At 37.7% G+C, this 12,933-nt stretch overlaps 1 protein-coding gene across 1 annotated transcript; it reads right to left on the reverse strand.

Moving 5' to 3' along the window:
* Nucleotides 1-1,174: 1,174 nt before the first annotated feature.
* Nucleotides 1,175-11,854, reverse strand: LOC139743077 (tRNA (guanine(26)-N(2))-dimethyltransferase-like). Its single transcript, XM_071653585.1, has 13 exons — nucleotides 11,689-11,854; nucleotides 11,369-11,424; nucleotides 8,843-8,997; nucleotides 8,148-8,335; nucleotides 7,173-7,398; nucleotides 6,797-6,945; nucleotides 6,114-6,194; nucleotides 5,626-5,704; nucleotides 4,888-5,022; nucleotides 3,947-4,141; nucleotides 3,083-3,273; nucleotides 2,293-2,389; nucleotides 1,175-1,237 (listed from the first exon to the last, which is right to left on the reverse strand). The coding sequence occupies exons 1-13, from the start codon at nucleotides 11,808-11,810 to the stop codon at nucleotides 1,175-1,177; spliced, it is 1,737 nt and encodes a 578-aa protein (XP_071509686.1). The 5' UTR covers nucleotides 11,811-11,854.
* Nucleotides 11,855-12,933: the final 1,079 nt, after the last annotated feature.

The following is a 12,933-nucleotide window of genomic DNA, read 5'->3' on the forward strand; positions in this document are numbered from 1 at the left end:
AATTTACACTTTTACAGTAACTACCTTTCCTGTGTAATGTATCTCACATACACATGGGGGGATAAATCAAGGGTTAATTATTCTAGATGTTTTGTGGTACTACATTGTAGTACTAATACTTTAAACCATACACTGCTGGGGTAAGTTCACTGAGCCGCAAGGACTCTTCAAGGTTAGTCTCTTTCGAGACTGGACAGGGCAAAGGAGGAAGAAAATCATATTGCTCTTCTAAGCAATGTTCATTTCTTTAATCTAAATCAATACAATGTACTTCACTGTATTTCCATTATTGAGTTACTCATTCCTCTACAGCTGATTTTATTTTCCGGTCAGAAAGTAAGACAATGAAACATTGAAAACAAGAAATACAGAAATACAGAAACCAAGGACAGAAATACATAAAAAATTTAAAGAAATAAAAAATAAAATACAAAATAAAATGCAAGAATGGATTTCTACATGGATGTCATTTGCTCCGTGATAACCAATCCTAAGCCACTTCACACTTTCAAATTACAAAAATAGACAAATTTTGAGATACGTATTGCAAAGTGTTTACAGAATTACATATTGTATTTTGTTAAAAAATACAGAAATAAACAAAACAATGTTACTAAATTTGCATTATAACCATATTCTTTATTCATCAATCCATACACTTGCCACTTTTCATGAGTTTAAGTCAACTGCCGGTCTGGGAGCTTCCAGGCAATGAGAACTCCCAAGACATCCTATTAGTCAATATCTGACTTCCATACAACTTGAATTTCCACCTGTAAATCTTTTCATAAGACTTTGAGGATAAGCACCTGTTTGATCAGTCTTGATGTGGCTCTGGCTCTACCATTGTTTAGGATCTTGATTCACTGACATGCTAGTATCTTCACATCATGCAGAATGCATCCACATTTCTCTGGTATGTCTGTCTCCCATGACGACACTAGTTTTGCCACTGACATCGTCCGTCTACAAACCACTCCAGCCTATCCAAGCACACGTTTCAAGTTGATGTTGGACTGCTCTTTGTGTCACCGTGTGACGGGACGAGTGTTCATGAGTTTTTTAGTTTCTTGAGCACTATGACACATGACAACCATGCCGACCTTTGACCTCCCAGCATGAATTTTTGTCTCCGTGAGTGATCTGTGGATGTAGACAAACCCACAGTGCTGTGTCACCTTGGAGATTGGTCCTTGCTAGCCTCATCTTCAGCTGTGTCCTCATGATCATTTCTGGCCTGTTGACATACAGAATGAGAAAACTGTACTTGGTTTGATTCTGAGTTGACATTGCAGGGGTTAAAATCGTAAGAGCTAAACAGCCTGCTCTTTATGATTGAGACAGCAGTCTTCATGTAAATTTCTTTCACATTAGTTACCATGGTAATGGTATACACCATATATTGCACAAACTGGGACTTGTAAGACAATTTCACAAATGATTAACCTTGCAATTGAGAACCGCAGTGATGGAATGACTGAGAAATGAAAATTATCTCTTTTCAGGAAAAATCAAAAAAAAAATAAGACCACAAAGTATACCATGTATACAGTCTAATAATAATAAAAAGAAACTTTAAATTTACTGTATACGCTATAATTTTCGCGTACATAAATTTTCGCGAATTGCCGCTGTCACACATTTTCACGAGTGGTTAAATTCGCGATTGGGGGACCAGAGAAAATATGAAGTGGCAAAGAAAGTGTGAATTTTCAACTTACTAGCAAATAAGAGTGATACTAGTTATACACTGCATGAAAAAGACTTGCCAAACTCTGTGAACTAGGAAGTTAGAATTCAACATTTTTGAAGTGGTTAAGTCCATCGCGCTTGATTTCTGACGAGTGGTCCCCTAGATTTCTGACGAGTGGTCCCCTTGCGATAATGGATTGGCTCTCTACAGTATTCGTAGGTAGACGAGGACGTGCGTAAACAAGCTTAGCCAGTATGGTCTGTTCGGTAAGCCGTGACATGGTATACTAGTACTGAAATGTTCGTATCATCAAGGCAAGGGATTCATTTTGGAAGGTAATATTTTCGCGTGTTGTTAATTTCGCGAATAGCTCCCGACTCGCGAAATTCGCGAAAATAAAACCCCCGCGAAATATATAGCATATACAGTACTTGTTTAAATCATCTGGCATCAAGTTGTATAAAAAGAGAGAGAGAGACAGAGAAAAAAAAAGAATGAGGCCTGAAGTCATTAAGGAGAAAGGCATGCAAACACATACATTTTAATGTACAACTAAACAGATTATCAAATGGGGATGAAGATGTGTACATTGTACTTACAAATTTTTGTCCACTTTCATCAGAGTTCTGGAGTTTCCTTTTAGAGTTTTTGCCTTGTAGCCGTTTCCTCTTCTCCTCCAAAGTTTCATTACCTGCCCTGGTGGTATTTGTGTCAAGGGAAGAGGAAGAGATAATCACTGTGTATTTAGATGGGGAAATAAATAAACCACACACAATGTGCTATAACAAAGGCATGTTATTTCCAGTTGATATTCTGTTCCTGTACAAAATAATAAGAGTGAAAAATTAGATCAAACTAGAACATTATGTCGTACTTTCACTATGATCATGTGGCCATTTCTATTCTAAACACATAAAAATGCCAAGAGACTGTAAATAGGAATTGGAATTGCAGTATGCCATATCTACTCTGTCAATATCACTCAAATATTTCTGGGTATGCAACAAGTATGACTGGTGTATGTTTGGGAGATATAACAACAAAAAGAGAATTAGGGGTTCCCGCATGGTTTGTCTCATCTTGAACAGATTCCTCTGTTTGCCAAGTTCATTCCGTGCGAATCACTGAAAGTAGAGTTGCAGTGATGATTTTTAATGAAAGAGGATGACAGTTAAGATGGTGACTTACAATCAACGGCCCCAAGGAACTCTCTGACCCCACACCATCCACACTTCACTATGATCCTAGTCCTGCATTCCGACATAGTCAGGGATCCACAATACCCTCTTAATTAAGTCTTTTGGTCAGTGTAAGACTAAATTTTGCCCTCAGGTCTCTTGACCCTGATCCTCAATCTCATCTTAGTCTCAGATACCGGCTATCACTCACATCATTTTGGCCCTGGCCCTTGGTCCCCAGTTAGCCTCGGGGTTCTCAGGGAAGCGGATCATGTTTCTTGACTTTGGGATGGCCTCAGGATGGGACTGGAAGTTGACGTCAATGCTGGGTTCCTTGCTGAGGATGGAGGTAGCTGGACTACCAGGTGTCAGGCGCTTCTGACTCACTGGGTGATCTTTGACCTGGTTGACAGATCAGACAGGAATATCACGTTTCATTACCCAAACGTGGTGTATGCATTTCAAAGTGCCTGAATATTGCTGCAAGATAAATTGCTGCCAGATAAGTTGCTGCCATGCAAGTCAGGTTATTGATTACTTCAACTTTAATGAAATGAGAGTGATCACATGACACTCATGACTATGTGCAAGGTGTATGCTACAAGAAAGTGATCAACAATGTAGACAACAGGTAGTGAAAGGATACATTTAAAGGGACTGTACAGTACTGGTTGAGGTGGGGATTCATGTTTTGAACATTCCTAAGTGAGATAATGAAAAGCCTCTTATGAAATATGAAAGAGCATGTAATTTTAAGAAGGATTCAATGTTTATTTGATGAGAATTGGTTTTCAAATGGCTGAGATATCCAAAAAAGTGCTAATAATAAAAGGCGACATATGCCACAACTTTATTAGGATCTCTTTGTTTCACCTTGTTTTTGGATATCTCAGCCATTTCAAAACCAATTTTCATCAAATAAACTTTTGATACCCCTTAGAACTGCATGCTCTTCGACATCTCATAGAGTGGTTTCTGAATATCTCGCAAAGCGTTAAAAGCTAAATCCTCACCTCGACCAGAACTGTACACATCCTTTAAACCCTCTGGTTAGTCAGTGATAAATGTATCTCACCCAAGCTCTCAATATATCCCATATGACACCTGCTGGAGCGTCAGTCTTGATGGCTTCTGCTGAGGCATGTGAGATGGAGACACGATAACCAGCATTCAAGATGGCCGACCGCACCTTTTCCTGGGAGGGACACTCACAGTGCAGGACGTGACAGAGACTGCTGGTGATGTAGTATAGAGGGCAGTCTGACAATTCCTGGCAATGGCAAAGATTACAAGTATACTGTAAAAGTGGAAATTTTCGTGGTGTTGAAATTTTCGCGCATTTCGCGCAATCAGAAAATAGCACAAAAATAAAAGCACGCGAATATTTTTGCTTGCCATACGTTCCTGTGAGCGATGTCTCGATTCCGCGGAATTAAAAACACACGAAACTCTTCTGACACGACCAAGCGCGAAAAATTAGTCACGTGAAAATATCCACTTTTACAGTATCACGTCACATGACCATCCAATCCTTTTTTTTTTTTTTTCCCAGCTGTGATATCAAAGCTCTGGTTAAAGTAACAAGATGAAGCAAGATGGAAACACCAAGTACCTTCACCCTTTCAAATGGATAAATTATAAACCATGACTTTTATGATGGCTATGTATACCGCAATGTTAAACAACCTCAAGATGTTTTTCACATGGTAACAATGCACAACTTCAATTGCCAGCATAACTGAGTGGATGGTGTGTAAGAAGGGTTCTCTTGACAGTTTAAAAAATCTATTCTGTGATAAAAGAAAGGTCACACACTATGATGGCAGCGAACACTAGATCTCCAACACTCTTGATGATAATACTTTGACAATCCACTCACAGAAATACTACACCACTCATTGTACATCCAAAACTGTCTAATATAAGCATCGTATTATGTTTCTATTCTTCAATAAGACTAGTCTGGTACACCAGACCTTCAGCTTATGAAATACTTGGCTTACTTCGTCATCTCACCTCACTAACCACTGTCATCAAGCCTTTCATCCGATCTTTGTACTTGAATCGCTCTGGATGGGTGTCAATGTGTTTTATCAATCTTTTCACAAAGTCTGTGTCATGAATAGGATCAGCCCAGATGGGACCTCCAACCTGCACGAATAGAAAACAAATGTGTAACCACAATGACAAAGGTGCTATGTAACAACTGAAACTTTCCATACACAAAATTAATCACAAGTATGTTCTATACCATGATTGATATGTAAAATGCAGCAAAATTCTATTCAAGTTATTTCATATTAATCTGACGCACATACTGATCTCCTTCTCATGAGGCTCTGTGTAGGTGTAGATACAGTTTATTCACTGCTGCAAAAACAAAAGGATGTGAAGACATAGGCACAAATTCATGAAGGTGGTTCAAATTTAGACTATGGTTTATGCAAAGTTTTTCAGTATAAATATGTGTGACAGATTGTGTATGCCAACAGACGTGCAGTAACAAACATGCATTGACTTGCACAAGTCAAAGGTAGATCTATTTCAGGCTCTTTTGTGTGTGTGTGTGTCTGTGGACTGACTTTAAACCATGGTCTAGATTCAAACTACCTTAGTAAATTTGGGTCATCACGTTAGGATTCCTCATGTCCTAAATGAATGCCCCAAAATCTTCACTTTGTGTACAGGAGAACAACATAATAATGTGGACTAATGGAGAACAAGAAATCAAATGACATGCCTAGCATGACTCACATGGAATGATGACCCACAATGTTCACAAGACTTGCCAACAGGAGGTCCAGTGGCTGGCTGGAACACAGGATTTGGGTTGCTGAAATCAAGACAATGTAACAAATTTAGCCTCAGCTTAATTGTACAGCACTGATTCTTGATCTTCACTGTTGCCAATTATTAAAAACAATGAGCAAACAAACAAAGACAAAATTAGCAGACATAAAAAAAGAATGTAGACAACTACAACTTAGGTGTGGCTTGCTTTACTGATATATCCAGAAAAAAAAAGAAAAGTTCGTAACTTGATACGAGTCGTTACTTTATCAATAAAATGTTGTAGTATTAGCCTTCACCGAGGATGTGTCCCATGATATATATGTTGTCCATGAATTGAAGATATTAATAAAATTAGATCCTATGATGCAAATATTTTGGATTTGAAGGAGGAAAAGGGTAAAACACACAAGACAGAAGAGAGAAGATAAGATAAAAACAGAGACTCTCACTTGTCTTTGAAGGTGACCTTGCCAAGCCTCTGAAGACTGATGCTACCACACCCACTACACTGGTAGATTAGGGCTTTCTTGCTGAAGAGGAAAGAAGAAAACCACAACATTACACAGCTTTGATCCACTTCAAATGATTGATTTTAAGGATCTATTACAAAGTCATCAGGTTTAATTGACATAATGATTACCGTTATTACTAAAATAATTGCAAACTAACCATCCTTTAGCATCAGTCTGATAACCTTTGTGCACAAAGCATTGTGCATGCAGGCAAAAAAAAAAATATATATATATATATGTCCCATGACTGTGTTAATGACATACATCAGTAATAGTGGGGGAATACACATTTCCACATATTGCAAGACAAAGAATGATAAAGAGTAATTTCTTTACAACAATTTCGACATCAAAACTGTGATGATTATAATTTTCATCATCATCTAAGAGTATGGAATTTACAAGTATGTAACACTTGCAGGTCTTGAGCGTCAAATGCTACACGTACTTCATAAGGTTTGTATCTATTCATAACGGCAGTCTATTTCATGATTTTTCAACATCATAGTTGAGAAAAAATCAAGTCAGTTTCTTGATATCCCCATATGATAAAATCTCCCCAAAGTTTCTGGTAAAGATTTATTGAAGATTGTACACAAAGGGAATAACAGTCTTCATACCTTGGTGCGTATTTGACCTTTGACTGGCTGATGTGAACTCTGACAAACACTCTCACGTAGAAATCCACTGCGACAGACAGAACGGGAACAATGTATCGGTTGTAGCGATTGGCCTGAGTCTCAATACAGTTCAGAACAATTCTTAGGGCCTGGAACAAGCAAAATATCACAAAAATCAGAGAACATCAGAAAAAAAAACTACATGTACATGTTAAAAAGTGCAACGTCTAACTTCAACTCTGAACCAGTCATGTAATTTTGACTTCAGAAAACACAGTCTGGAAATTTTGAATTGCAAGTGAAAGACTATCATGTTCATCTTTATTTGAAATGCTCATGAAATATTGATTTACTTGTAAAAGTTTTCCATTCATACCATTTCCAGGCAGCTCTTTGTACGGAGAGCCATGGCACCATATTTGGCAAAGCAGGCATGTCCATGGTTCCCACAGAGTACGGCCATGTCAGTGCACGTCACACACAGTAGTCCTCCATTTCTTACTGCCTGGACTCCAGAGTCTAGGAACTGAGCAGCACTCCCATAGGGGTCCAGGTCTACTACGTTGAAGGAGTCTTTGAAGCGATGCTGGTACATCAACAATCTATTATTGTAGAGGGACAAATTCTTGTAATGTCAACATGCTAGTACATGTATACCTAGTAATATTACGCATCTGTTAGATAAGGAAAATCTACCATGGAACATCAAACGAGGGAGATCTTTAATGGTATTCTGAACTTACCTGTGATAAGTTTAGAAACTACACATTTTGAATGGAACATAAATCCCCTACTCTCTTGCAACTCAAAGCAATGCTCTTGGTCTAACAACAGTAATAACTGAATAGTAAACGAATGTTATCTTTATGAACAAGCAATTGAAAAAAAAAAAAAAGATTTGTATTGATTCATAGGAAATGAATGTGTTGTAGTATGTTACTGGTGATATATCCTGCAATATTTTAATTTAAGCAAATCAATGAGTCAATTGAGGGATTGTACTTACCTCTCATTTTGGCACTGTGGTTGTTCATAACAAATTCAGTCACTGGCAAAATTATCCTACAAGTCACAATGATGTATACAAAATGCTGTCAAATGATTACTTTTTGAATCACACTGTTGCATAAAAATTCATGGTATTTTTACTATTTTTGTTCCTAATGTGTGATGACATGAGGATAAAAACAAGGTTTACTGATAGGTGTATCCAGCAGAAGTTTAATTGCCTATTCAAAGGATTACATTTGTAAATTTTCTCTTGTCATATTCTGCATATAATCGCATCCAGATAACCTGCTATATCCATCAAGGTTTAGGTGATGAGGAGAAGAGCTTGAAATACACTCACGATGCATCACAGTGACTGGGTTCTACCAAGTCTTCTACATTGTTGAACTTGATATTCCTCTCTATGTCCCTGACTGCTTCCTCAGAGAAATCATTGGCCACCACTCTCTTGATTCCAGGAACCTCTTTGGCAATCCTGACAGATCGAAGGCCAGAAGCTGATAATGCCTCCAAGAATGTCAGTCCTTCCTGTCAATGAGAAGTCAACAAAAAGAAAGACGAACATATGGTCAAACAAAAATACGAAATGATTAGTAATCACAAGTCCTTCATGTCAAAGAAAAAATCTGAACTCCAGCACACACAGAGTAATGTCATGACTCATGGAAATTTCAACCTAACAAAGGCCAGTCACAATATTAAACTGTCTGTGAGCACTCCCCATAACATCATACACCTGCAGTCATTGAACATTATATCCATTGTGTGATATTTCTTCATAGACCAAGACAAACAACAAAATCAACAAAATCCTGGAGTGAAACTTGACAGCAGCATGTTAACTGAAATTGATCTAAACATGTACATTCTGGTCACTTCCTCCTCATGTTATATTTGACTGAGCATTGGAGATATGTTCTTTGCAAACACACCATGCACTCACATGTCAACACAAAGAACTACAAAATAAAATGTCTGTGTTTATATTTCATACTTCTAAGTGTGACTAAACAGAAACTAGATGAGTTGTCATACCTCACATTTCTGCCCTGGGTGGCAGACTTTGATTTCTTCTGTCCTCTGAGACTGGACTCCTTCTTCTGCATTGTGTGCTGTTCTACTGTCCTCTGATTGGCTGCCTTCAGCTTTGCTCCCTTCTGATTGGCCATTTTCTATGAAGTTGTATGAAACTTTACCAGAAAACAAACAAGAATAGATCAAGAACATGAGAAATGCCAAATGAAACAGACTGGGTCTCATCAGTAACTGCTCTCTTGCATACAATTTAGTTTTTGTGCATCATATATTTCATTTCAGTTTCATCCAACAACTACAAATAAAGTTCTTTGCTAAACACCTATAGACATCAATACAGTTTGGTGTGAAAGCAAAACAACATCAGGAGTAGCTAAAAATAATTTGTCTTGACCAGTTGATAAAATCAGTAACCCTATATTTTTTGCTTATATCAACAACAACAACAAGAACAACAACAACAACAGCAGCAACAAAATCTTCCACAAAGATTATGCAATTAAGCATTGATAGAGATCTGCTATATAAAGAACCACCACCATAGATGGCAATATTTAACTGGTACTCTTATCTTAAAACAAACAAGGAAAAGTAGAAATTACGCGGTGCGTAATATATGTCCCCGCCGGAAGTAGCATTTAGTAGCAAAATGTACAATATACAGTGTAGGTAAAAAATCAAGGTCAAAGGTCAAAGAAGTCAAAGGTCAAAATTCTGTGTAGCAGTTCTGAAGCCCTCACCTAGTGCCATCACATAAAGCAAACAGAATCGAAATCGGGTTAGAAATGGCGAAGGAGTAGCATTTTGTAGCCAATGTACAATACAGGTCAAAAATCAAGGTCAGAGGTCAAAGAAGTCAAAGGTCAAAATTCTGTGCAGAAGTTTTAAGCCCTCACCTAGTGCCATCATATAAAGCAAACAGAAGTGAAATTGGGTTAGAAATGGCAAAGGACTAGCATTTTGTAGCAAAATGTACAATACAGGTAAAAAATCAAGGTCAAAGGTCAAAGAAGTCAAAGGTCAAAATTCTGTGTAGAAGTTTTGAAGCCCTCACCTAGTGCCATCACATACAGCAAACGGAATCGAAATCGGGTAAGAAATGGCAAAGGAGTAGCATTTTGTAGCCAATGTACAATATAGGTAAAAAATCAAGGTCAAAGGTCAAAATTCTGTGTAGAAGTTTTGAAGCCCTCACCTAGTGCCATCACACAAAGCAAACGGAATCGAAATCGGGTTAGAAATGGTGAAGGAGTAGCATTTTGAAGCAAAATGTACAATATAGGTCAAAGGTCAAGGTTAAAGGTCACAACTGAAATTCTGTGTAGAAGTTTCAAAGCTCCCATGTAGTGCTATCACATAAAGCAAACAGAATCGAAATCGGGTTAGAAATGGCGAAGGAGTAGCATTTTGTAGCCAATGTACAATATAGGTCAAAAATCAAGGTCAGAGGTCAAAGAAGTCAAAGGTCAAAATTCTGTGTAGAAGTTTTAAAGCCCTCACCTAGTGCCATCACATAAAGCAAACAGAAGTGAAATTGGGTTAGAAATAGCAAAGGAGTAGCATTTTGTAGCAAAATGTACAATACAGGTCAAAAATCAAGGTCAAAGATCAAAGAAGTCAAAGGTCAAAATTCTGTGTAGCAGTTTTGAAGCCCTCACCTAGTGTCATCACATAAAGCAAACGGAATCGAAATCGGGTCAGAAATGGCGGAGTAGCATTTTGTAGCCAATGTACAATATAGGTAAAAAATCAAGGTCAAAGGTCAAAGAAGTCAAAGGTCAAAATTCTGTGTAGCAGTTTTGAAGCCCTCACCTAGTGCCATCACACAAAGCAAACGGAATCGAAATCAGGTTAGAAATGGCGAAGGAGTAGCATTTTGAAGCAAAATGTACAATATAGGTCAAAGGTCAAGGTTAAAGGTCACAACTGAAATTCTGTGTAGAAGTTTCAAAGCTCCCATGTAGTGCTATCATATAAAGCAAACAGAATCAAAATTGGCTCATAAATGACAGAGAAGTAGCAAATTGAACATTTTGATCACACACGGACGCACAGACGGACGGACGGACGGACGGACACATGGACACACACACGTACGGAGCCCGTTTCATAGTCCCCTGCTCGAACTCGTTCGGCGGGGACAATAAACAGAAAATGAACGAACAAGTGAGATTTCATGGTCACATTTTGGGTCTAGAGAGGACTCTGAGGTCACATTTTCTTGAAACTTGGTTTGACATACAATATAATTGCTTTGTTCATAACTTACTATCACAAGCATAATGATAATGGACAGAGTGTAGGTCTAGTACCAGTGCTCAAAGGATCTTACCAGTCACTCCTTTGGGCTTCAGAAAAACAATTGAGATTTCATGGTCACATTTTGGGTCTAGAGAGGACTCTGAGGTCACATTTTCTTGAAACTTGGTTTGACATACAATATAATTGCTTTGTTCATAACTTACTATCACAAGCATAATGATAATGGACAAAGTGTACCTAGTACCAGTGCTCAAAGGATCTTACCAGTCACTCCTTTGGGCTTCAGAAAATCCTCTGCAAATAGTCCAGTGACAGCAAGGCTACAGCAAAGCAACAAATCCCAACACAACATTTGTCATGTCATTGAATCAAATACAGTACCACATGACACTGCCTGTTCTGACATGAGTTTGTGAACCACACTTAAATTCATAGCACATCGACACTTTTCTAAGGTTCAAAAACATATGATGGACAGAGTGGTTTTCTTTTTTTTTTTCAGAAATGTAATGAAGAAACTATATAACTATATCAACAGTTTCCTAACCATTTTCAAACAGTGAAGAAAGAAGTAATAATCTAACCTGAGATCTCTATTAATGACTTGAGCTGGGTTGTAAAAGACTTCATTTGGGTTGGGAAAAATAATTCTGGCTTTCCCCTCTTCAACAATGGCAGGTTCCTCAGTCCCTCCATCTTCACTCATGCTGGTTTGACTGAAATACCTCTTTGGGGAATGGAACAGGCTTCTTCTTGGATCGACTTCTGAGAGACAAATAAACTTTAATGGGAAAAGATGCAATGGCATGAATGAATGGAAATACTGTGCATCCACCAAAAATCAAGAAATACATTCCACATGGACGGTCAAATGAAATTACAAAAATGGAAACTACGTCAAAAGGGATTGTATATTTTTGATTGAGACCTACTTTAAGGTTTTTAACATTTTTAGGTGACATAAATAAGAAACCTCTTATGAAATGTGAAAGAGCATGTACAATTGTAATTCCAAAAGGGATTCAACGTTTATTGATGAAAATGGATTTCGAAATGGTTGAGATATCCAAAACAGAGTGATCCTAATAAAAGGCGGGACCCGCCTTTTATCATGGTCACTTTGTTTTATTTTGTTTTGGGATGTCTCTGCCATTCCAAACCAATTTTCATCAAATAAACTTTGAGTGTACTATTTAACAAGTGGTTTCTTGGTATCTTGCAAAAAGTTAAAAGCCCAAACCTCATCGCCACCAATACTATACCAACCCTTTAAATTCATGATCTGATAACATCATCTTAATTGCATTGTCACCTTCCCTTAAAAGCTGCTTTGCTCATGAGAGTTATCTATACATAATTATACAACATGTTATATAATACATACAGAATTGACCCTCTCTCTTTACTGATACCTGCTTATGTAAACAGATTGTTGTGATTCAGCACAGTTTACACACACATACAATTTGCAAAGCAAAATTTCAAACCTTTTGAAATTGAGTCAAGGATTGGCTGCAAGAAGCTGCTTTGACCACTATATCACCACAAGTCCTCCAAAGATGCAAGGTGCTAAACATAGCAGTTTGCAGCGAGTGGCACACAAGGCTGGCTTGTTCTGTTACAACTTCTGTAGAGGGTAAGAAACACAAATAATGCGACATGAATCTTCCAATACAAGTTTTTCATTACAAAAAGTTTAGAATACTATAATAATAGCAACACATTAATCAAATTGAAAGAAATGACACATAGTGGTTCACTTTATTGCATTTGACCAAAAGAAAAAAAGCACCAGGTAAGTGATGAAACAGAAATGGTCCTTGGATTGG

The sequence above is a fragment of the Diadema antillarum genome, unplaced genomic scaffold (genome assembly GCF_040938485.1).
Source record: "Diadema antillarum isolate AM-2024a unplaced genomic scaffold, OU_Dant_1.0 seq00001045_RagTag, whole genome shotgun sequence".
NCBI lineage: Eukaryota > Metazoa > Echinodermata > Echinoidea > Diadematoida > Diadematidae > Diadema > Diadema antillarum.

Excerpts from the sequence above, each read along its gene's own strand:
- LOC139743077 (XM_071653585.1), bottom strand. The coding sequence starts at position 11,810 with ATGAGTGAAGATGGAGGGACTGAGGAACCTGCCATTGTTGAAGAGGGG. Across the intron at positions 4,142-4,887 it reads TGATGACAGTGGTTAGTGAG|GAATTGTCAGACTGCCCTCT; the intron begins GTGAGATGACGA and ends TGCCATTGCCAG. Across the intron at positions 3,274-3,946 it reads GGGATATATTGAGAGCTTGG|GTCAAAGATCACCCAGTGAG; the intron begins GTGAGATACATT and ends TCTGTCAACCAG.